Source organism: Silurus meridionalis, chromosome 19 (genome assembly GCF_014805685.1).
Source record: "Silurus meridionalis isolate SWU-2019-XX chromosome 19, ASM1480568v1, whole genome shotgun sequence".
Classification (NCBI taxonomy): domain Eukaryota; kingdom Metazoa; phylum Chordata; class Actinopteri; order Siluriformes; family Siluridae; genus Silurus; species Silurus meridionalis.
The window spans coordinates 11,409,223-11,432,455 of NC_060902.1; the positions used below are offsets into that span (position 1 = coordinate 11,409,223).

Below are 23,233 nucleotides of genomic sequence, written 5' to 3' on the forward strand. Positions count from 1 at the left end.
AGAAAGTAATGTTTTTGATGTTTTTTTGTACTGAATATTTCAGAAACTGCTGATCTCCTTTGAAACAGTTTTTAGAGTTTACACAGAATTGTTTTGGGGAAACAGTTTTACAAGTAGTTGATGTCAATGATCACTTCTGCTTTTGTAGTCTGTCTGCTGCAGATGCTTTTCTGCTTACCACATTAGTCTGGTCATTATCTTTAATTAACAATGAAATATCTGCAATATGACACTGCTCACTGTCTTTTCTTTTTCTTTTTTTTTCACACCAATCTGTATAAACCCTAGAGAGGGTTGTGTATAACAAAATCTCAGGAGATCAGCGGTTTCTGAAATGCTCAAACCAGCCCATCTGGCACTGGAAATCATCTCATTGAATTTTCCCCCAACTGGATGTTTTTTGGACATGAACTAAATGTCTTGACCTGGATTTTGTGCTTCTGCCACACGATAGGCTGATCGGATAAATGTATAATTGTATGGATGCAGTGTATTATTACTAGAAACACAAAAAAATCTTCAAAGACAGAGATTAGAAACATTTTTGTGATTAAGTGATTGTGTAATGGTCAGTGAAATGCTGCTACCTCTCAGGAGGTTTTTTCTTTGCTATGCTGCTGCAATGATAATATAATTAACTGTTCTTATATAATTCTCCCCATTCTGATTGTCATTCTGAGTGTGATTTCTTCTTTTCTTCAACTATTTTTAGCTCAAGCACTGGCTGCTGTCAAGTTCGATGGTGGACCCTTCTGAGAACAGCAAACTAAAGACACGATAAAAATCACTTATATAGTCCCATCTCCCCCAAACTGTGCATTTATCTCAGTTACTGACACAATAGGAGGAGGAGGAAATACTCCGAAACGTTTGGAAGTTGGAGTTACGAGGGTGTTTCTCAGAGCTGCAGGACAGAGGTCCCTGCAAAGATGAAGTAACATCCTCACAGTGGGCCTCTCAAGCTCTCATTAACTTGCTTCTCTCTTCTAAGCCCTTCCATGTAGGACTTAACAGCAGGACTATACAATCGAAACGACAAATATTGTAACATAATGAAAGCTAAAAACTAGCCAGAAAGTGAGATTTGTTTACACAAAACTATCCACTCTGTAATGACTGCAGTGAGAGTTATACTAAATCTGTAAAGGCTGACCAGACACAAGTGAAGACACAAGTATGTCATTGACAGAGTGATGGCCTAGGAACAGAGAAGAATAAGAAGATACAGTGTTACAGTAGAAAAACGTGTCCGAGGGACAGGAGACCGATACAGCGTCACAGCAAGTGGAGCAAGGAAGCCGGGAAATACAGACAGAAAGTAGCAGGTCCCAGATTAACGACAAGAGGGAGTTGAGCAAATCAGCACATCAGAACATGACCACAGCAAGACCAAGGTCTAGCTTTCTAAAGGCTGTGAGCACTTGAAACAGCACTCATCCTGTGACTACAGACTGATATCACATCCTGTCTACACTAAAAAGAGACCCCAAGAGGATGCCAGATAAAATAGAATCAAATAGAAAAGGATCTCGGTGTGATGCACTTGCATGGGCAACTTGTTTCCTTATTTCCCTTCATTTCCCCATTTCAAAGGAGATCAAGACTCACTGTGACTCCATGAATCCTCTTTTTCTTTACTTTATGCTAAATAATAGGGCTTGATGGGAACACTGGATCTCATTCACCAACAGTCCGGTACATTAGAGTTCTGTTTGCACCACAGGTTCCTTATGTATCAATAAACACAGCATATACAGTATATCTATAGACAGTGAATATATAAATATATATATTAATTTAATTTGTAATCAAAGCCATGTGGATCTTTATAATGCTTTGTTTCTGCTTGGTACCTAAAATGTCTGTGTGTGTGTGTGTGGGTGAAATGATTACAATGAATTAGAATTAGGAGGCTATAGAATTTCTGTCGAAAAGTGCCCTTAGGACTGTAAGTCTGCTAGTTAAACAGTGTGTGTTGTACAGGCGAGGGTGACAGCAGCTTGCATCTCAACATGTAAAATGTGTGAAATTACAGCCCAGAAAACCCCTGTGAATATGGAGCCCAGTAGTGTAACACTGTGCCATTGGGTATTTTGTTTGTCTTTTATTGTGTTTAGGCGAACATATCCGTTGTGTAAATATGGATCCTGTTTGAGTGCGACTTAAAGAGTATTTTTGTATCACTGACAAGGAGAAAAAAGCAGCCAGGTTCTAGTACATCGCAAAGTGACGAATGATTTGCCAATCTGTACATGTCTTTCGTTTTGTGTTTTAATTCAGAGTTTTGGTACTTTAGCATAAAACATCATAAGACACAGTGAAACCAGATATAATGTGCAAGTCGTTAAGCCATCAGCTGTATTATTTATTTTTTTTTTTTTAGTAAGATAAATCTAGTGTTAAATCCAAGACTTTTTTCATTTCGAGAGCATTTTTCTTACTGCTTTGAGCTCATTAGCTCATTCAGCACATAACAGAATCACATGATACCAGGAACAGAGATAAGCATGATTAATGACCCATAATTGGATCATCAGTTTCACCAAGGAACAAAAACGAGTCCAAAAAAAAACAGAAGTTCTATTTTTATTATTTGAAAGAAAGGGACAAATTATGTCATCTAAATGCAGTATGTATTTTTCTAAGCACATGGATATTTAATGAATAAGAAGTCGTCTGCTCGGCTACGTTTCTAACAGAATAAAGAGCGTTTTTGCATTTTTCATGGCAGGTTCAAGGCTGGCATATCTTTATTTTGTTATTCTAAAGCATTGTTTCGGACGCCTTAGTTGAAGATAATTTTTAAGAACTTTATTTTTTATGTAACAGGATGAAACGGGAATTACAACAAAGAAAAAAGGCCCGAGTGGAGGTATCTAATATTTGAAATAAAATGTAGCAAATAAGGCTAAAATGAACTAAACTTCAGTCTCTGTACATATTTTCAAACCAAATATAATCTGCCTAACTGTTACTGTTGCTACTTTGAGTAAAATACAGAAAAAATGCTTGAACTATGCAAATCCATACAGTCAATATGCTTGCTTTAGAAATGCCCTCATGCAATAAAGTGAATGTATTTAAAATTGATTTGTGTGCTTGTACATAGTTCTTTTTTAAGCCTCTGTATAGAGTTAAGAGATGTTTACTGTACTGTTTCAGAAGTGTAATATATATAATTAAATAACAAACACTCACTTGGATTTGTTTGGCCACTCAAAAGATAATTAAATAATACTGAAAGCTGCAGTGACATCTGCTTATATTACATTCTGTTACACATCAGAGCATTTTCAATGTATGCAGGTGTTTTGAGATGTGTTTCACTGAATTACTGACAAATTTCATCATATAGAAAATTACATCACATATAAAAAATGAAAAATATACAAGTAGGTTTTTACTTTTTTGTGTATTTTTGTTTAGAAAGTTTGTAAAGACGTGATATAGTAGTAGTCTGAAAGCAACAGATATTAGAATAACTAGTTTACATTACAGTGAAGGTCTCAAATGATTTGGTGGTGATTTCATGTTATACTTTTCTTTACAAGCAACCTTAAATGGTCTGTCTGTACGTGTATATTAACTTTCTCCATTTAGCTTTAGTAGATGTTTTGTTGTGCACACTGATATACACTAGAGGGCGCTTTAAGTATATATAAGTGAGTCTGTGCTCTTCTGCATTGAAGACGACTGTAAAGTGTGATCAAAAACACACGCAGCATTCAAGTCTCTTGCATGTATTATTACACATATACTTTCTATTATAGCTGCTTGGTTACATTTCCACTTGTGCCAATGAATGTTATCATGTACATCCTTTTTAATCTCATGAACTCTTCAATTAGAGCTTGTGTCCTTTCATTCGTTTGCATGTGACAGAACAATGATAAAAACAGTGAAGCATTTGAACTGCAGTTACATGGTAATGTGCATGCAGATCATCTATCCACCTTATGGAAAAAAAGCATACCACTGATGCAAACCAATCCCCCCTCTCCTGCCAGAAACAATGCCATAGGAATAATTAAACACATATCATTCAGCGCATGAACGCTGGTGGTACTGGGGAGCTGCGGTTCATTTAGGAAAACATAAATTCCAAAATGTACCGTGACACTCACGCAGAACATGACGCCCCCCCAACCACACCGCTGAGATGACGACTGCCTTGCTGAGGAAGGTGTAGATGAAGGTAATGGAGTGGCCCAGTCTCCATGTCTCCAGATTTGAACCCTATTGAGCACCTGTGGGGCATCCTTAAGAGAAAGGTGGAGAAGCGCCATGTGTCTAACATCCAGCAACTCTGTGATGTCATTATGGGGGAGTGGAAGAGGATCCCAGCAACAACCTGTGCAGCTCTGGTGAATTCCATGCTCAGGAGGGCTTAAGTCATTGCTGATTAACAATGTTGCTCACACAAAATATTGAGACAGTTTTGATAAGTTCTCTTAGGGTGTGTGTATGTTTGTGTGTGTGTGTATACACAACCCATGTAAAGAAATCAAACCATAGATGTTAATTAATTAGCTTATGTGTCATATTTTGAAATAGTATGGAAAAAGTATTGAACACATAAATAATGTCAATGCAAATTAATATCAGCTGGTTCAGTCCCAACTAATGGCCTGTATAAAGGTGTCCTATTACTAAGGTGTCACACAAGAAACATTTTATAATAGGTAAAAGCATAGAGCTCTCTCAAGATATTCGCAAACTTATTGTTCCAAAACATACTGATGCATGGTTTCAGAAGCATTTCTAAACTTCTGAATGTTCTAGTGAGCACTGCTGGGCCATAATCTAAGAACATTTTACCATTGAAATGGCTATGACCAGATGCTCCTCGCAAGATTTCTGACAGAGGAGTGAAAAGAATCAGAATATATATATATATATATATATATATATATATATATATATATATATATATATATATATATATATATATATGTGGCAGGCGGTCAGGGCCAGCAAAGCCTTCTCTGCTGGCCTAAACACTATCAGAAGCACTGACTTACATTTACAGCCCAAATTCTACTATTTGTTTCATTAAATTGTATTAATTTATTCCCAACAATTTATTTTCTTCATTTCGTAGCATTTCTCTTGGCTGCACTGTTTCCAGTACGTGGATGTGGATGTTAGATTTTTTTGTCCAATCTGATTTTGTGCCTCTATGTGCTGCCATGTCAATCTAATCTGCCCAGAGCCTTCTGTTCTGCAGGCCTTTCTGACCATAGACTCGTTAAGAAAAAGCTATGTTTCTTTAACCAATCAGATTTCATATTTGCCTCACCTTGCCAGCTAACTGCCCCAGAATAGCGTCAGCATTTTTCTGTCCTCTGATTGGTTGGTCAGAGAAACTGTTACAGCAACGTTTGACTGGCAAAAAAACGTGTGTAGCTCTGCACAAATTAGTACATCTGAGTTAGACTTTTTTAATGCCTACAGAGGAAGAGCAATTGATTTGGTCTCAGACATACTTGAAAATAAATTTTGAAGAAAAGCTAGACATCGTAAGGAGAGGTCGGCCAACCCCAAAGCTAGTTAGCTTGTCTCAGCTCGGGAAAGTGTTTGTTTGCCACTTCCAGACCAGTAAATACGAGCGGTACCACTGGCTTACAGCCTCTAAGGAGCGGTGCAAATTATAAGTTTATACAAATTTTTATGTTTTTGTCATGTTATTAGACAAATATTGATTGTGTACTGCTCCAGATAATGTAAGTGGCACAGTTGCGGTTCTATTGTAGAGGTTTGGAGTTGTCTTAACTGGGTTTCTTGCTTTAGTAAAATGGTATTCACCCTCTATATGTGAAATGCCTCTTTCTCTGTAAAGCCACGTGTTGTTATATTGCGTTTTTGTATAGTATTGATGGTTTCTATAATCGCGATGTGATAGTGGTGGTATTAAGATGTGGATTAAGTTGGGTAAGTCCCCGCTGAAGGCATATATATATTTATGGAGGTGGTTTCTAATAATTGATTTTGAAACTTCGAAGCTCAACCGTACAATACTGAAATCACTCCTTCTAAAGGAGTTTCTGTTTTTCTGTGTGTTTGAATGGAAAAATTGAATCATTGAATGCAAATTTTTTATTAACTTTAAAAACATGTTTTACGTGGGCTGGAGTGGAAGCTCTTCAGTCTACTATAGAGCGCTGCCCTCAGGTCTATTGGTATTGGGACACCTTGGTGGTAAATTGGAATGCTGATTGTGCCTCAAGCCTCCTCACCCTACATCAGTACTTTACTAACACCAATGTGGCTGAATGAAACAAATCTATACAATCACACTTTAAGATCTACAGTAGATAGATAGATAGATAGATAGATAGATAGATAGATAGATAGATAGATAGATAGATAGATAGATAGATAGATAGATAGATAGATAGAACTTTATTGTATCTATCTATCACAGCAACGAAATGCAGTTTGGCATCTGCCAGAAGTGCAAAATGTAGCAATCGTGCAAAAGTGCAGATAAATATGTAGCATATTTACAGCATGTGATATATATGTAAGCGTATGTACAGTGAATAAATATAAAGGCTATAACAGTGCAGATATGTGTGGACTTTATTAAGAAGTACAGAACTGGTTCTAAGGCTATGGCATTGCAGAGGAATGTGCATAAGTGAAAGGTTACAAGATTATGGCATTTAAGAAATGTGCAAGCTGAATAAACAAGTCTAATATATATAAATAAAAATATATATACACGTTATATACACATACATGAATGTGAAATGTTGGGCAGAATGTACAGTAGGGATATAAAGATACATATAGATAAAAAATAGTGCAGTAGTGTAGTGTAGAGTTCAGTAGTGTAATGGTGGATGGAAAAAAACTGTCCCTGAACCTGCTGGTTCTGGTGCGTATGTTCCTGTATCTCCTTCTTGATGGAAGGAGGTTAAACAGTTTGTGACTGGAATGTGAAGAGTCCTTGATAATGTTGTGAGCTCTGCGCAGACATCTGCTGTAGTGAAGATGTTCAGTGGCAGGTAGTTGGGTGCCAGTCATGCATTGGGTGATTTTGACCACCCTTTGCAGGGATTTACGTTCACACACAATGGAGCCTCCGTACCATACAGTGATGGAGTTGGTCAGGATGCTCTCAATGATGCAGTGGTGGAAACTCGTTAAAATGTAATTTGTCCCTGGGGACAGATGAACTTTTTTGAGACTCAAGAAGTACAGGCACTGTTGTGCTTTTTTAACCAGCGCTGAACTGGACTGTTGCCATGACAGATCTTCAGATATGTGAATTCCCAGGAACTTAAAGCTGGAGACTAGCTCTACCACAGTTCCATTGTTGTTGACTGGTAGATGTCTTCTGCTGTTGGATTTCTGAAAGTCCACAATGAGCTCTTTAGCTCTTTAGTCTTTGTGGCGTTGAGGGTCAGGTTGTTGTTGGCACACCATGCTGTCAGATTTTGGATCTCTTCACTGTAGGCCGATTCGTTGTTGTTGTCGATCTGGCCAACCACGGTGGTGTCATCTGCATACTTGATGAAGATGTTTAAGTTATACAGAGGAGCACAGTCGCGGGTTAACAGGGAGTAGAGTAGTGGGCTCAGAACACAGCCCTGCGGGATGCCAGTGTTCAGAATAAGGGTTGAGGATACCTGGTTGCCCAACCTAACAAATTGAGGTCTGTTGGTGAGAAAGCCCAGAATCCATCTGCAAGTGAAGGTGCAGATACCCAGGTCACTGAGCTTAGTGATCAGTACAGTGGGGAGATCTGTATTGAACGCAGAGCTAAAGTCAATGAACAGCATTCTGATGTAGGTGTTGCTTTTATCCAGGTGGGTGAGGGCTGAATAAAGGGCTGTGGAAACTGCATCCTCTGTTGACCTGCTTGGGTGATAGGCAAACTGGTGTGGGTCCAGTGTAGGTGGTAGGCCGGCAGTGAGGTGATTCAGGACCAGTTTCTCAAAGCACTTAATAGCAATAGGGGTGAGTGCAACTGGGCGAAAGTCATTCAGGCATTCGGCAGCTAAGTGCTTAAGCACAGATATGATGGTTGTGGTCTTCAGGCATGTAGGAACCGTGGCTTGGACCAGTGACAGGTTAAAAAAGTCAGTGAAATACTGTGCCAGTTGTCCAGCGCATGCTCTGAGGAGACGTCCCGGTATGCCATCCGGGCCAGCTGCCCTGCGTGCATCCACTCTGCTAAACGCTGAATAGACATCCGTTGTTGAGAGTGAAAGTGGGCTGTAAGCTGTAGAAAAGTCTGTGGTTGAGGTAAAATCTCCTGTGCTTTGATAAAAACAAGCAAAAAAGCGATTGGGTTCGTCTGGTTGGAAGGCACTGCTGGTTGGTTGAGCTGTACTGTTTGTAGTCTGTAATGGTCTGGATGCCTTTTCACATGCGTCTGGGGTCAGAGTTATGGAAGTGCTCTTCTATGTGGAGTTTGAATATGAGTTTTGCTCTCCTGATGCCTCTTTTTAGGTTGGCCCTGGCTCTGTTGTAGTCCTCTACATTGCCAGAGTTCATCTACAGCTTCTGATTTGACCGTAGTGCAATTGTCAATTTACGTGTTGATATGGTCCAAAACAGATGATGTGTAAATGTCCATGTTCGTGTGAGAGTCCAGCGTGGCCTGTGAGGCAAACATGTTCCAGTCAGTGTCCTAAAACTGTTGCTGTAGTGGAATACTGAGTGGAGGTTATTAAACGGCAGACCTGGACTACATGTGGAAAGGGATGTTCTAAAAGCATATACAAACCTTATGGTCAGGTGTTCACAAACTTGTAAAAAGGTGTGCCAAAATGGATGGGAATGTCAGTAAGTAGTAAATTGCTAAAATCCAGAATATGCACCTATTGATATGCACGCAAGTTTAGCAAAAGCGTTCCACAAACGAGTTGTTTCTGCCATTCTTTTTCCCCCCATTTGGTTCTGCTACGTCGTACACTTTATTGTCCTTAATAATTAGATGCAATGCCGCATGCTGTGACATTCGGGAAAAGAAAGGAGAACGAGATAGAAGTGCAGGATAATTCTTTCTCGCACAATTTCCCAAATTGAAGTGTAGCAATCAACAGAGAATATGTGATTGTGTTGTTCGAGATTAACTAGTTGACATCATTGATTTGAGTTGAGTCACTGGCATTCATCTGTTTGTTAATTTCTCTCATTCATTTGCATTGCATCATTCTTCTCTAACTGGTTAATGTTTACTACTTATTGTCTGACATCAGAAAAGTTCAAAGGTCAGGACTGACATGAGAGGCACATGTTAAGGGGCACTAAGAAGCTGAAGAGTTGAGCAAATCCATCTGGAAAGTGGAGAGCATCATGGTTGTAATCTCAGAGTTTCAGAGTAAGTGGCATTTTCATCGTTTTAGAAGAGTGTGTACACTGTGTACACTGTGTGTGTGTGTGTGTGTGTGTGTGTGTGTGTGTGTGTGTGTGTGTGTGTGTGTGTGTGTGTTGTGTGTTTGACTTAAGTAAAAGTAAATAGATTCCAAATGATGTATTTTAGCAGACACATCAGTGCAGTAGTGAAATAAAGTTCTCTTCATTCTATGATAGTGCACTAATAAGTTAATAAATAAGAAATAAAGGAGTTTTTTTTTTTTTTAAGTAATTTCATTACAATTACTTTTACATGAGGCACAAGAGGTAGCGGAAATCAGAGCTACTGTTACTAATCACAACTTTAACATGACACACCATTCTTTATATATAGAGAAAGCAAAATATTAGAAAAATACTAAAATATAAAAATCTTTCAAATTACTAGTGATTTTCCCCCTGTTTTTACTAACGTTGCTGTAGAGATCGGTGTGGGTTTGTCAGGCTTCGGTATATTCTTCCTGCTGTTTGGAGTGTTGCTGTACTTTGACTCTGTCTTGCTGGCATTTGGTAACGTAAGTACTATTTTATCTCTGACTAATCATTCCTCTTCTTCCATTGAAACATGGCACTTGATGACTAAAATGAATAATTTCCCATGCCGTTATAATTCGAATAACATTTAAGGTATGTGCATCTCTGTGGGAATATAGTGGGATGATGGAACATTTAAAGCAAACATAATTGTTATATGAGCTTTGCAGTGCCACAAAGATGAAGTCCTCTTTATCAATTAAAACTATTATGTTGTGTCCATGTGGGTTTCCTCCCAGTTTTAAGTTTTCCTTTCAACTGCAATTAAGTGGATTGGATGTCAAATGTGTGTGTGTGCCTCCACATCCAGTTTTCCCAGAATAGATTGCAGATTCCACTGCCACTGGACTCTATCTTCCACTTCCACTGTACAGGATAATCTGCTTACTGAACGTGAATGCATGAATAAAGTAATGAATGGCTTACAATCTACATGAAACTCATAAATCTCTGACCAGTGAGTGGGATTTAAAATAAATACAGTCCTGCACACAATGCAATTATTCATTTAAACTTTAACAACTAAATCAAACGTACACTATATGGACAAAGGTTAAGGGACACAAGACTTTTCCAGCCATATGTTGTCTTCTCCATACTGTTATTGCAATATCGGACGCACAGAAGTTGTAGTGGATGTTAATGGATACAATATAATGACATTTTTACTTCACTTGAACTGGGAAGCACAGACCATTTCCAGCATGGCAGTGCTTCTGAGTGCAAAACCAGCTCTATGATCAGATGGTTCACATGGTTTGAAGTGAAAGTGGCCTGCGATACTGTAGAGCTCTGACCTCAACTCAATGAGTACCTGACTTTACTAACACCCTTCTAGACAAATAAGCACAAATCTCCACAAGCACACTCTAAAATCTAGTGGAACATCTTCAGAGAAGAGTGGAGGTTATTATAACAGCAAATGGGGACGTGGCAAAAAAAGGCATGGCATGGGACGATCAAAAAGCACATAACAGTCCTATGGTCCACAAACTTCAAAAATCTATCAAAAAGCAAAGAAAATAAACAATGCTAGACAACTGATGTATTTATTGAGCTTTATTAGGTTTACCCATGTAGTTTACATATTTTTCTATATATGGTTAGTGTTAGCTATAGTGACATTGTAAACCGTGATACTGGGCTGCATCGTCCTGTGAAAATTAAAACACAAGACTAAGAACTGAAGAGTTGAAAATTGTGTGCATTTGGATTTAAGATATTGACAGAGCTAGCGGTCTTAATGGGGTCTTGATCCTCTAGATCAACAGTGAGCTTGTCTCCCAGACTCCCATTTCTACAATCTAGCCTGAACATAACATTATCTAAAGTATACTGATAAACAGTACATTTCATTTCATTTGCTGTATTTGCTCTATTTATGCCAAATATCATATACATCATATACTAAAATATACATTATCAGTCTTATAATAAGATAAAAAGCAAAATTTCAGCATTTGTTTGTGTATTAATGTTAATAAAAAATATGAACTAGTTAATAATTAACTAACAAAATACTGTTTGTTTCTGGTTTTAATTATAATCTTTTAAACCTGTTGAGAGACTTCATCAGCTGAGCAAAGTGTTTTGATACTATTTCACGATATCAGCAAACCACGCTGTAGTTAAAACCCGGGAACAGCCCACAAGAGCTGCAGTTCTGAAGATGCTCTGACCTGTCATCTAGCCATCACAATTTGGTACTGTACTTGTCAAACTCGCTCAAATCCATACACTTGGCCATTTTCCCTCCTTCTAATACATGAACATTAGGACTAAATGTTCACTTGCTGCCTAATATTTCCGAACAGGTACCATGTTGAAGAGGTCACTGGTCATAATGCTTTAATGTAGCATGGAAATCTATTGATACACTACCAAGTACACAGTTCAAACAAGATACAGATTTTTGTGTCACAATTTTTTTTTTTAAATCCTCATCAAGCCTAAAGAGTGAAATGAACAATCATACTAGTTTTAGCAGTACTCAGTCTCACTGGTTCTGTATTTTTCAGGGGAAAAAAGGAAGATTGCATTCATTGTAAGATTGTTAATGGTCAATTTTGTGTGTTTGTGCTTCTAAATCTGAATGATCTGACATGTAATCATGTACTAGTAGCTTGCAACTAAATACCAAGATTAAAATTATGTCTAAGGGGATAGAAATAATGCAAGAATAATAGTCTGGAACAAAATCTAAACATATCCGCAATCTGGAATCTGTAAGTGGTATGTCATTGAGCATAGACTGATTTTCCTTTGCAATGATTTGCCTTTTTATCTCAGATCTTGTTCCTGACTGGTCTGGCCTTCATCACTGGCCTGAGGAGAACGGCTCACTTCTTTTTCCAGAGACACAAGCTCAGAGCTTCCTCCTTCTTCCTGGGTGGTGTGGCTTTAGTGGTGTTCCGATGGCCACGAATAGGCATGCTGGTGGAGACATACGGATTTGTGCTTCTTTTTAAGTGAGTAACATTTGTTTGGTTCGTATAATATGACACAATTCACAATAATAAAAGTGCTCCATTTAAACTTTCAAGTTATTAAAAGTACAAAAATATTTGCCATCAATGTACTTAAGAATCCAAAGTACTATGATTTATTATGACTATAATGTTCCTATTGTCATTCTTGTCACAAGACTTGTGCTTTATCAACTCAGTTTATATGAAAAGGCTTTAATGTTACTCTTAGTACACCAATCTATTAACAGAATATGAATATCAAATGCTTAATATCTATTAAAAATATCATGACTCCAAAATCTTCTTTTAAATAACTTAAAAAAAACCCCTGCTTTTTCAAGTTGTGACAAGAGTCAGGAGTTTAGTCCCAAAATGTTTTGCTTGTTGTTGAAATGATGCTGAAATATATGTTGGTGATAAGTAGATACACACCAAGCGGCAATCAAAACAAGTCCAAAACAGAGCGTGCTCTCTACTCTGATTGGTGGCTTGCTGTGTGCTTGACCAGTTACAGTTTTATTCACTCATAAATAAAAAAAAAAAGATTTTGCAAAAGTTTTGTAGTTAAATAAAGATATTTGACCTTGAAATGTAGTGTAGTTAAAGTAAAAGTCTCCCCAAATAGAAATACTTAATTAAAGTACAGACTTCATTAAATTACAGAAAAAGCTGCTTAAATACAGTAACGAACTATATTGACCAATCAGTTATTCATGTTTAGTATCATTCATCATTTATTCATGTTATGATTATGCTGACAAAAAAATACCAAAAGAATAATTTTATGAATGTAATTAATGAGGATTTCTGCACAGATCTCTAGTTAATGACAATTATAAACTCGATTGATGCAGCTGAGGTTGAGGAACTGTTCAAGCCAGAATCTACACAAGTCCCCATGCTGATAGTAATGCTGTTTTAACATCTTTTAAGCGGCATAATGATATGGTGTTTAAGCTTCAATTGAAGTCAAAGTCACTTCATGTTTAAATACAGATACAGATATTTAGAGAACTAAACAAAAAACCATATCAGTGGTGTACAGAAACAAAGTAAATGTAATTTGTCCTTCATGCTTATTTCTGACAGTTGGCATGCACCTGCATGAACCTAAAAACCTCCCATACTCATGTGATGTATTGCTGTGTTTCATGGGATTCCAATCTCAGTACTAACTTTAGTTTCAATTACATGCTCTGTAAACCTTTCCAACAATCTTTCTAAATCAACAAATAAAGAAAGAATAGTTCAGCTCCAGTGTTGGGGATTTGAATCCCACCTCTGCCCTGTACACATGGAGTCTGCATTTTCTTCCTTTGCTTTAGGTGTTTTCTCCAGGTAATTCCTCTGCCAGTCAAAAGATATACATTTATTGACGGATATTTCCAAATTATATCCATACTGTGTGAGTGTGTATGTGTCTGTATGTGAGATTCAGCCTGATGGATTGGCATCCCGTTCAACTTTCCATCTCCTAATGCTTAATGAGATTTTATCTTTGAGCCTCCAAACCTTAGTGTGAACTCCTTGCACGCCTAATGAAGTTGATTACGAAACTTAGCGTTACATAGTAACATAGTCAAGTCAGTTGGTCCTGTGGCTTCACCCAGTGTCTATATTCCATTACTTGGTTCCGCTTTTGCTACAGTGTAGGGTAGTGATGAGTTATTTGTTCATAAATATTTTTTTGTATTATTGTAAAAAGCCATCTCTGTACCTCTAATGTTTGTACCAACACTGCAATCGGCTGCTCGAAGGGGTGGAATTCTCAGGTCTGAAGTAGACAAACATCTTTTAAAACAGTTCTGTAGAGGATGCTGGATGATTCCTTGATCCTGAAACTACAGCTTGAGCAAAAGAAATAGTCACCATCGTATTTTGCAGAATTTATGACCATGCTACGCACTATAAAGGACAAACATGTTTCCAAAAGGGCACAGATGAAGGAGCATTTAGGAGCTGTCAAACCATGTTCTGGGATTTTATTGCAGCAAACAGATGAAATAGCTCAACTTAATTCTGTCACCACCCAATTGACCAGTCAAATAGCTGATCTTTAAAGTCAACTTACTACTCTGATATCAAGCCAAAAGAAGGATAAGCCTAACCGCAAGTCTAATGTCTCTAAAGGGTCAAACAAAAAAAGGCATTGAGCAGCCCAAAGATTAATGTAAGTCCACAGGCAAACGCCTAGTTTCCAGGCCCAATTGAAAGAACGCCAAAGAGAGTGGGAGGACAAATTGTTTCTGAACTTCAGTTAAACTGGGCACAGTTCCTGTTGTGGGACAAACAGGGACTAACAACTACCAGGCACATCCCAAATATTCCCAAATATTAATGGCTCAAACACAACTCAAACTACATCATCCCTTCTTACCTAAAGGGTTGATAGGTACTAAATGCACTGCTCAAATAAGCATTGCAGGCTCTAAATGCAATTGCTTACTCGATACAGGTTCACAAGTTTCTATTTCTCTCTTTCTAGTTTTACTATTTTTCAATCATTTTATGATAAAAACTTGCCAGAACAACAAATTCACCCCTTAAACAATTTATTGTAAGTCGAGATTGTAAATATCGAATATTAAATATCGTACTTAAATATAAGTGTACCTTATCTTGGTTACAATGAAGTGATCATTAATTTCCCAAGAGACTTTGTAGGCATTGAGATGGAAGTACCCACCCTGGCATTGATTCATTCCTTATTTTTCTTCTTCTTCTGAACCATCTTTACTAGTTGGTACAGAACTCTGGATAGGCTGTAAAAATGCCTAGCCAACACCCAACCCATTACTTTTCCCTGACTTATGCGTACAAACAAGTACTCAAAACTTTGGCAGTACAGCAAGCCCAGAATGTAAAGGGAAATGTGGAGCTGGTACGCTTATCAGGGAACTGCCCTCAGGTTTGGGTTTCTTGCCAGCAGGATTCATTGATAAAACCTCAGTAGTGATTAAAAATCCTACCATTCATGACATCACAGTTCCTTCTGAAAGTGCTTTAGCAGAATTAAAAGCTGTTCAGTTCGTGTTTGCAAAAATACAACTGAACCAAAACCCAGAACTCATTCTGTGTTTAAATTCAATTTTGGTTACTCACCTATCTCAGAAGGGTGGAGAAAAAGACTTACCAGACAGCTCCAGACCATGTCAGAGGGTTTCTCTATTTCCCCTTAGGATTTTGGGTTCACTGATGAGGTTGAGCATAGAATAAACCTTGCAGACACCTTTCAAACATCTGGCCAGACCTATCCACCCAGATTATCGAGAGACTGTTAAGTGCCTGCAAGAGTTGCTTGATGCAGAAATAGAAAACTGCAATAGTGTGTGTATTTGGGTTTTATGAGTTTATTCAAGTGCTGCTAGAAGTTACAAATGCTCCAAGCACATTTCAAAGGATCGTTCAATTCAATTAATTTTTATTTGTATAGTGCTTTTAACAATGAACATTGTCTCAAAGCAGCTTTACACAAATAATGTAGTGATAAAAAATGAATATGTTCTTTATAAGTAGGTTTGTGTCCGATGAGCAAAACGGTGGTGACCGTGGTAAGGAAAAACTTCCTGAGATGGCAAAGGAAGAAACCTTGAGAGGAACCAGACCCAAGAGGGAACCCATCCTTGTCTGGGTTGCACCAAATGTCAATTTTTTGCAGATATACGATGTTACGGGGTACAGTGATGGTGATCGAACGAAGTGGGAAGCTCCATGGAGGAAAGAGGGGCAGAAACAGTGGTCACCTCAGGAGCATGTTTATCTTGATCGAGAGAGAGAGAGAGAGAGAGAGAGAGAGAGAGAGTGACAGGAAGAAAAGGATATGGATTATTATGTGTCTTTATTGTTGTATTAAAGTTAATGTCACAGTGCAGTTTGGACTCCGGCAAGACTCGCTATGGCAGCATAACTAAAAGGGAGAATGAACCGGAAGGTAACACCGACATGAGGAATCTCTGGGATAAGAGACGACCCACCACACCACCATCAACAAACCTGAGTGAACGTGTGAGAGTGAGGGGACGACAGCATAGAAATATCCCAGTTCACCAAACACTCTATATCCATGATCCCTCCAGATCTGCTCCTTTACCTTAAAAACAATCTACTGATAAAAAACTTGACTAAATAAATACGTTTTCAACCTCGACTTGAACACTGAGACTGTGTCTGAGTCCTGAACACTGATTGGAAGGTTGTTCCATAACTGTTAGGCTTTATAAGAGAAAGATCTGCCCCCTGCTGTAGTCTTCATTATTTGAGGTACCAACAAATAGCCTGCACCTTTTGATCTAAATAGATGTGGAGGATCATACTGGTACAGAAGTTCACTCGGATACTGTGGTGCGAGACCATTAAGTGTTTTATATTACTGTTAATTTTGTTTAACGCCATTTACGTTCTAATTTCTGAGTGGTCTGTTTTAAGGTCCGCGGGGTCAGACGGAGATCTATTTAATATCGTGGAAGATTATTGATAAAACTCGCTGCTGTAGCTGACGTGTATGTATGCTTAACACGGTAACGTGGTGAGGTACTAATGCAATGACTGAGGCAGATTTAAAAAGAGATGAGATTATGGTCTGAAATAGCTTCAGACTGTGGAATTATGACTACATGTTTTATTTTTAATCCAAATGTTAATAACAAACAAAATGTTTTACATTTGTGTTTAGTCTTTTGTGTAACGCTAGGTTATTATTATAAATAGCTGCAACTCTGCCTCCTCTGCCATTTAGACGAGGCTGGTGTATGTAAGTATACCCAGGAGGACTCGCTTTTATTTAATGCTACATATTCATTCAGTTAATCCACGTTTCTGCCACATTATTTTAAACTCCTGGTCTGTAATAATTTTGTTTATAGTAAGCGCTTTTAATGTAAGAGTAATGCTAATCAGGTTACCTAAACAGACTTTCTGAGAATTCCTACATTTTGGTTTTGCTCAGGTGACAGACAAAGTCTCAATTTGGTGGATCCTGAGTGACGACTCTGCGCAGCTAGCAGCCGGTCGGTTTGGCTTGTCTGTCTGCTCCCTGGACTTGGCTCTGGACAGTCACCTGTTAATTAGTGCTGTTCTGAGACTATGACATATACTACAAGAAATGAGAGCAGCACCTTCCCGTGTGGGATGGATACCGTCCCACAGGCCAGCCTCGATCATGGAAAAGGGCATGGCAGACATTAACTTTTGAGAAGTCCTCATATTTATACACAACATAATTGTCTGGAGAAGCATGAAGAGAGACTGGTTTGAGTTTTGAGTAGGCTCAGGGGATATGGTCTGGAATTATCTCCAGAGTGATGTGTTTTCGCACAAACCTTTGTGAGGTACTAAGGCCATATAGTCTCGACGCAAGGTGTGACAACCAATTCTGAAAAAGTGGAAGCGGTAAAAACCTGGCCAGTTCCTAAAGCTTTGAAAGAACCTCGGTCCTTCCTTTGGTTTACTGGCTGTTATCGTCGATTTATCAAGGATTTTTTTCAAAAGGTGAGACCATTAAATGAGTTAACAGCTGGGTATCCTCCAACCCAGAAATCTTGTAGGGTAAGTGATTTTGGGTATCGAAACCCAAAAGACCAATTTGGTGGCAGATGGACTGCTGCTTGTCAGGAAGCGTTTGATTTGATGATCAGAGAGCTTACAATGGCACCAATTTTAGCTTTTGCTGACCCAAGCCTGCCTTACATCTTACATATGGATGCAAGCATAGCAGGGTTGGGTGCTGCTCTGTATAAGGAGCAAGATGGAAAGTTATCTGCACTTTCGAAGCATAACTTTAGGCTGCAATATAGGTCAGGAAAACAGAACATGGATGCCAATGGACATCCAGTAAAGCAGTATGGACATCTAAAATTGTAATTACTGTTCAGTTAATGTGTTTTGGATTAATGTTCTGCAATTGATCTAACTGATTGTCTTTTTGTTTTATGTGTGGTATTTACCTCAGTCTTTCATGGTGAAATGGTGAAATATCCAAAATATCAGTAGTTTTGATGCAACCTCTAAAAACAAAACAAACAAACAAAAAAAAACTAAGAGTAACAAGTTATTACAAGGTCAGGAGAGAAATCCTCAAACAACATCCTTGGTATATTGTAACCTTTATTTGTATTGACATTTTTAATTATGCCTTTTTTTTTTTCAGTGCATAGAAATTTCTATTTTCTTTCTCTTGCCACACAACTATATAAATTCAAATTTCTCTAAATTTGTGTGTGTGTTTTTATGCCTCCTGTGACAGAACAAACTATTTTTAAGCTGCTTTGATAATTATATGATGTCAGCAAACATTGTCATGCTGATGTCAGTTTTGCTGAAGACATTGTGAATGATACAGTTATGAATCAAGAGTTATATTTATATAAAAATTGTAATCTTGCATACCAGTGTAGATTTATTCATTGCTGGAGACTCAAAGCACTTTTGTACGTCGCTCTGGATAAGGGCTTCTGCCGCAAATGTTAATGTAAATGAATTATATTCTGTCTTTTCTCCAGGTCATTCTTCCCAATGGCTTTTGGATTTCTTGGAACTGTACTGAACATGCCATTTCTCACTGCAGTAAGAAGGACATGATATAATATTATAGAGCACTGACACAGAAAATGTAAATGTCGTATTAACTGTTTATCTTACTCGCTCTCTTCTAGCTATTTAATTCGTCAGGAAGCAGCTCCTCCATGGTGTAAGAGTTCTCACATCGATTGCAACACAGTGAAGCATGTGAATACCACCATACAATTGTAGATTCAATGATGTGTTGTGTGACGGCTTTTGGAAAACAATGGACAGAAAAAAACATATCCATGAAGCACACCATAAATTCACTTCCATTTGGCGAAAATATCATTTTCTTTGTCTGTATGAAATGTATATTATTTTAAAAATATTTTTATTTGTCTTGTTTTGAATAAAACTAATTATTATTTTAAAATCCTGCCCTTTTTCTATTTAAATAAATTGGACCGAATTCATATCTTGCATCTCCATTGTACAGTTAATTAACTTTGAATGATGATGCCAAGATGCTGTGTTTCATTTCCTTCTCATCACAAGTTTCCAGATGCACAGAGTTTCTACATAAAACTTGTTGACCTGATTGAGTTCTTCATCTCCATTTTGTATAAGCGCTTGTTCAGCGTGGACCCTGTGTTCCTTTCTTTTGTTTGTTGAAAAAAAAATGTATCTGATTTAATTATTAGATGTTGATGGCAAATTCCATAAGGATGCTTCATGATTCCAGTAAAAAGTTAGCCAGGATGAGAGAGACACAGACAGATCAGAGGGTGCGTTACTGGGGTCTCACCAACAGCATGCTGGGAAACTTATGACGCAGGACCATTGGGAGTATAATAAGGGATTCGGGAGAGTAACACAGGAGATGCACTCTATTCTAGAGTCTCATATTTATTGCACATCCAGAACTGAAGAAGTACACACAGGTAGGTTATTTAATATTGATATTTTGCTCAAGGATACACTTCTAAGTCTGTGCATTTTTTGGTTAATTTCAATATTGCTCCAAATTGCAAACTTCTGTAATGGCATTCCTACAGAATCTCTGGATAGTGGGTGTGGGTTTGGGTATGTGGGTGTAGTTGCTTGCGTATTGCATAAGTCAAGTAAACAAAAGTGATCTAATCATGAGCTTACTAAGAAAATTTCTTGTTACTCCTACAGCTGCTTTCTTTCTTCTGTCTTGACAAGTTTAACAAAATTAGCAACAGTTTGAAGAAGATACATTTTGCTCCATTTTCACCTGCTCTTCAGCATTATTATGATTATAAATATAATGCCTGTAAATATATATATATATATATATATATATATATATATATATATATATATATATATATATATATATATATACTACTGAGTACTAAGTGTTAAAAATCTTATATTTTCTCCCATATTTCATAACAAAATGTGGAAGATTAATAAAAGAATATTGTTGCATGTTAAAACACCCAAAATATATTCACATAACCACAGCTCCAGTATCAAGTTTAACCTTTCGGCTGCAGACCACGTCAGGAAAAGGTGACGTGATATGGACTTTGATGGTATTTGCTGTTTTTGAAGTGTGTGTGTGTGTGTGTGTGTGTGTGTGTGTGTGTGTGTGTGTGTGTGTGTGTGTGTGTGTGTGCGTGTGTGACAGATATGTTTTTAGATCTTGGTGGGGACCAAATGTGCCTACTTAGCCTGGAATCTTTTTTTTAAATGGTGCCCCTACAAATTTTACCTACTTTTTGTAGCTTACTGGGTTTAGTGTTAAGGGTAGATTAAGGTGCAGCATACTATTAATTAGCTACATTAATAATTATGTCAGTGAAAGTGAAGAAAACAAAACAAAATGTGTGTGTGTGTCAGCAAAAGAAAGGTACACACACGTCAATATAATTCCACCCTCTTATCTTAACTGCCTCAGATCACAGCCGTGTATCAAAAATTCTCTAAATTCTCCTTCTGTGTTTTTTTCAGAAACTTTTAGTCTAAGCTTTGACACTTGTGGATAGAGTTTTTTTTTATTCTTATTGTGATTTGTGTATTTCCTCACAGACACATTGCATTAATTTTTCCCTTTCAGGAAACTGTGGAGGCTGATAAAAATGCTCCTGTTTGCAGTAATACTTCTGTTATCAGCTACACTTGGAGAAAGTAATCCCAAACAAGAGTATGCTGAAGGTATTAAACAAACACACGCGTCTACGTATTCATGACAAGTAATGCATAAACACATCTAAATACACTTGGACAATGTTTCAGGATACCTGATCATAAAAATTATTTGTTTTTTGAACATCCCACCCCACAATCAGTCCCCATTTGCTGTTAAAATGTTTTGGGAAGATGTTCCACTAGTTCCCGGTGAAGTGTGTTTGTGGAGATTTGATGCTTATTCAGAGAAAAGGGCATTAGTAAAATCAGATTCTGATGTAGTGTTAGTAGGCCCAGGTGCAGTCAGAGTTCCAGTTCATCTCAAAGGTGTTCAATAGAGTTGATGTCTATAGCAGGTCAGTCAAGGTCTTTCGCTCCAGTCCATGTAAACTATATCTTCTTGGAGCTGGTTTTGTGCACAGGGACACTGTCAGCTGGAACAGGTTTGGTTCTCTAAATTTGAGTAAAGGAAACAAATTTCATCCAACATTGAGGTAACAGTTTGGGGAAGAACCTCACTTGGCAGGAAAAGTCAAGAATAAGGAAAAAGTAGCATTAGAGTTTTTACATAGATTTCTCTAAATTCATCTTTCGAGCCACTGTGTGTAGCAACAGCAGCAGCAGAAGACACAGTATTAACTACTGCAGAGATGCTTCTGTTGCCACTGATAAGGCTGCTGAAATATACATGTGGTTTTTTTAAATATGACTAAATTATCAACAAAAACAGGTTTTTCTGTGCAGTGTTTATATATTTAGAGAAAATGGCCCCAAATGACAGCCAGGACTACCCGTGCTAATCAGCCCAGAGTTTCACAGGAAATTAAACTGCATGACTTATGCACATCAGTCAGTTGTGAGAGGATGGAAACTAGAGTAGCACCTCAGCAAGTTTAAGTTAAAGTCGTTAAAATGATCATGATCATAAAAAATGGAAATGAGGTAGTCACAGTTTATGCTTAGGTTCAATTCTGTCTCTCTGAATCGTTTTACGTTCAAATACGTGATCTCTTCGAGGACCATTTAAAAATAATCCAATAAAACAATTGCAAAGTACTTTAATATTATAATAAGCATTGGGCCTGAGAGTGATTAAAGATGAAAATGTTTATTAAACCCAATGTGCAACTACCAAAATAACTGGAAGAGTAACTGGAACACCAGAAAGTGGCAATGATTTTGTTTAATCTTTAACCCTGTATTAATGTGACGTGTAACACTTTGTATGAGCTTATACTTATATAAGCATAAACTGTATATTCCTGTTCCTTTTAAAATTAAGCTTAAGTCATGCTCTTTAATTTAGTCCACAGCAGGTGTAGAACATGTATGTAGTTAAAAATGTTAAATGTATGTAGTTAAAATGATAGTAGAACTTATACAAATATATAAACATTTGCATTCTAAACATACAGGTATGTATACCTCTTTAGACTACTGTTATATTTTCTCACTGACTACATTATCTGAGGTATTTTAAGAATACATGTGCCTCTATAAATTCATGTTATTATCCAATCACCCAATCATGTCATAGCAGTGCAATTCATACTGTATATACTGGATATTACATGGCCTTTTTCATTTTCTTTTCTTGTAGATGTCACTTCTGAGGAGCGAGTGCTCAGGTTTTTGCAGAGAATTGCTGCACAGCCGACACACGAACCTCTCGCATCCAAACTCTTGCCTCACCACGCAATGAACATGCCTAACCCATGGCTAAGTGCACAACTCCCCAGTAGCTTGTGGTGGTGGCATCCAGAAAACCCTCATCCTGAAACCAAAAGGAGGCAGAATCTATCACCATATAATCTTAACTCATTTGGCCTTCGTTACGGGAAGTAAGATCAGGCCATGGCTACAGAATAAATTCTGCTCGCAACTGCTCGATAGTTTGATAAATAGAACAGTTTTGATTATTATCATTTTGATTTTTTCATAAATAAATTAAGCTTGAAATCCTACTGTTTGATTTGTCTATTTTGATAGCAACTTGGATGTAGTGAATAAGGGTGACTTGCACCAAACTTAGTATAATATATTCTATTCATATTAGATATACTTTATTATCTTTGGTAAAATTATATATTTCTGCATTTTTATTGTTTCACTTACTATGTATGCATTATACAGAATAAAAGCTGACTGATATTATAATAAAATGTAGTTTCCAGGACAGTGTATTACTATAAGCTCTAATTATT

At 37.5% G+C, this 23,233-nt stretch overlaps 3 protein-coding genes across 21 annotated transcripts in view; all 3 read left to right on the top strand.

The window, feature by feature from the left end:
* plekha6 (pleckstrin homology domain containing, family A member 6) overlaps window positions 1-3,090 on the top strand; it is an 87,112-nt gene extending 84,022 nt beyond the window's left edge. For all 19 annotated transcript variants that reach the window (XM_046874708.1, XM_046874703.1, XM_046874704.1 and 16 more), the window contains one exon: window positions 713-3,090. Coding sequence is in view for 1 of the 19 variants with exons in the window: in XM_046874696.1 (XP_046730652.1) it covers window positions 713-756 (44 nt within the window). In the remaining 18 variants the exon portion in view is untranslated. The remainder of the gene's footprint in view (window positions 1-712) is intronic.
* Window positions 3,091-9,233: 6,143 nt separating this feature from the next.
* Window positions 9,234-19,328, top strand: golt1a (golgi transport 1A). The gene is made up of 5 exons (XM_046874722.1): window positions 9,234-9,334; window positions 9,793-9,884; window positions 12,193-12,371; window positions 18,869-18,932; window positions 19,022-19,328. Exons 1-5 carry the CDS (start codon window positions 9,310-9,312, stop codon window positions 19,058-19,060), a joined length of 399 nt encoding a protein of 132 aa, XP_046730678.1. The 5' UTR covers window positions 9,234-9,309; the 3' UTR covers window positions 19,061-19,328.
* kiss1 (KiSS-1 metastasis suppressor) lies at window positions 19,320-22,898 on the top strand. Its single transcript, XM_046874519.1, is given in 3 exon segments — window positions 19,320-19,813; window positions 20,959-21,056; window positions 22,630-22,898. Coding segments are annotated over 2 exon segments (345 nt in total). The 5' UTR covers window positions 19,320-19,813; window positions 20,959-20,980.
* Window positions 22,899-23,233: the final 335 nt, after the last annotated feature.

Excerpts from the sequence above, each read along its gene's own strand:
- golt1a (XM_046874722.1), top strand. The coding sequence starts at position 9,310 with ATGGTTGTAATCTCAGAGTTTCAGA. Across the intron at positions 9,885-12,192 it reads TCTTGCTGGCATTTGGTAAC|ATCTTGTTCCTGACTGGTCT; the intron begins GTAAGTACTATT and ends TTTTTATCTCAG. Across the intron at positions 12,372-18,868 it reads GGATTTGTGCTTCTTTTTAA|GTCATTCTTCCCAATGGCTT; the intron begins GTGAGTAACATT and ends TCTTTTCTCCAG.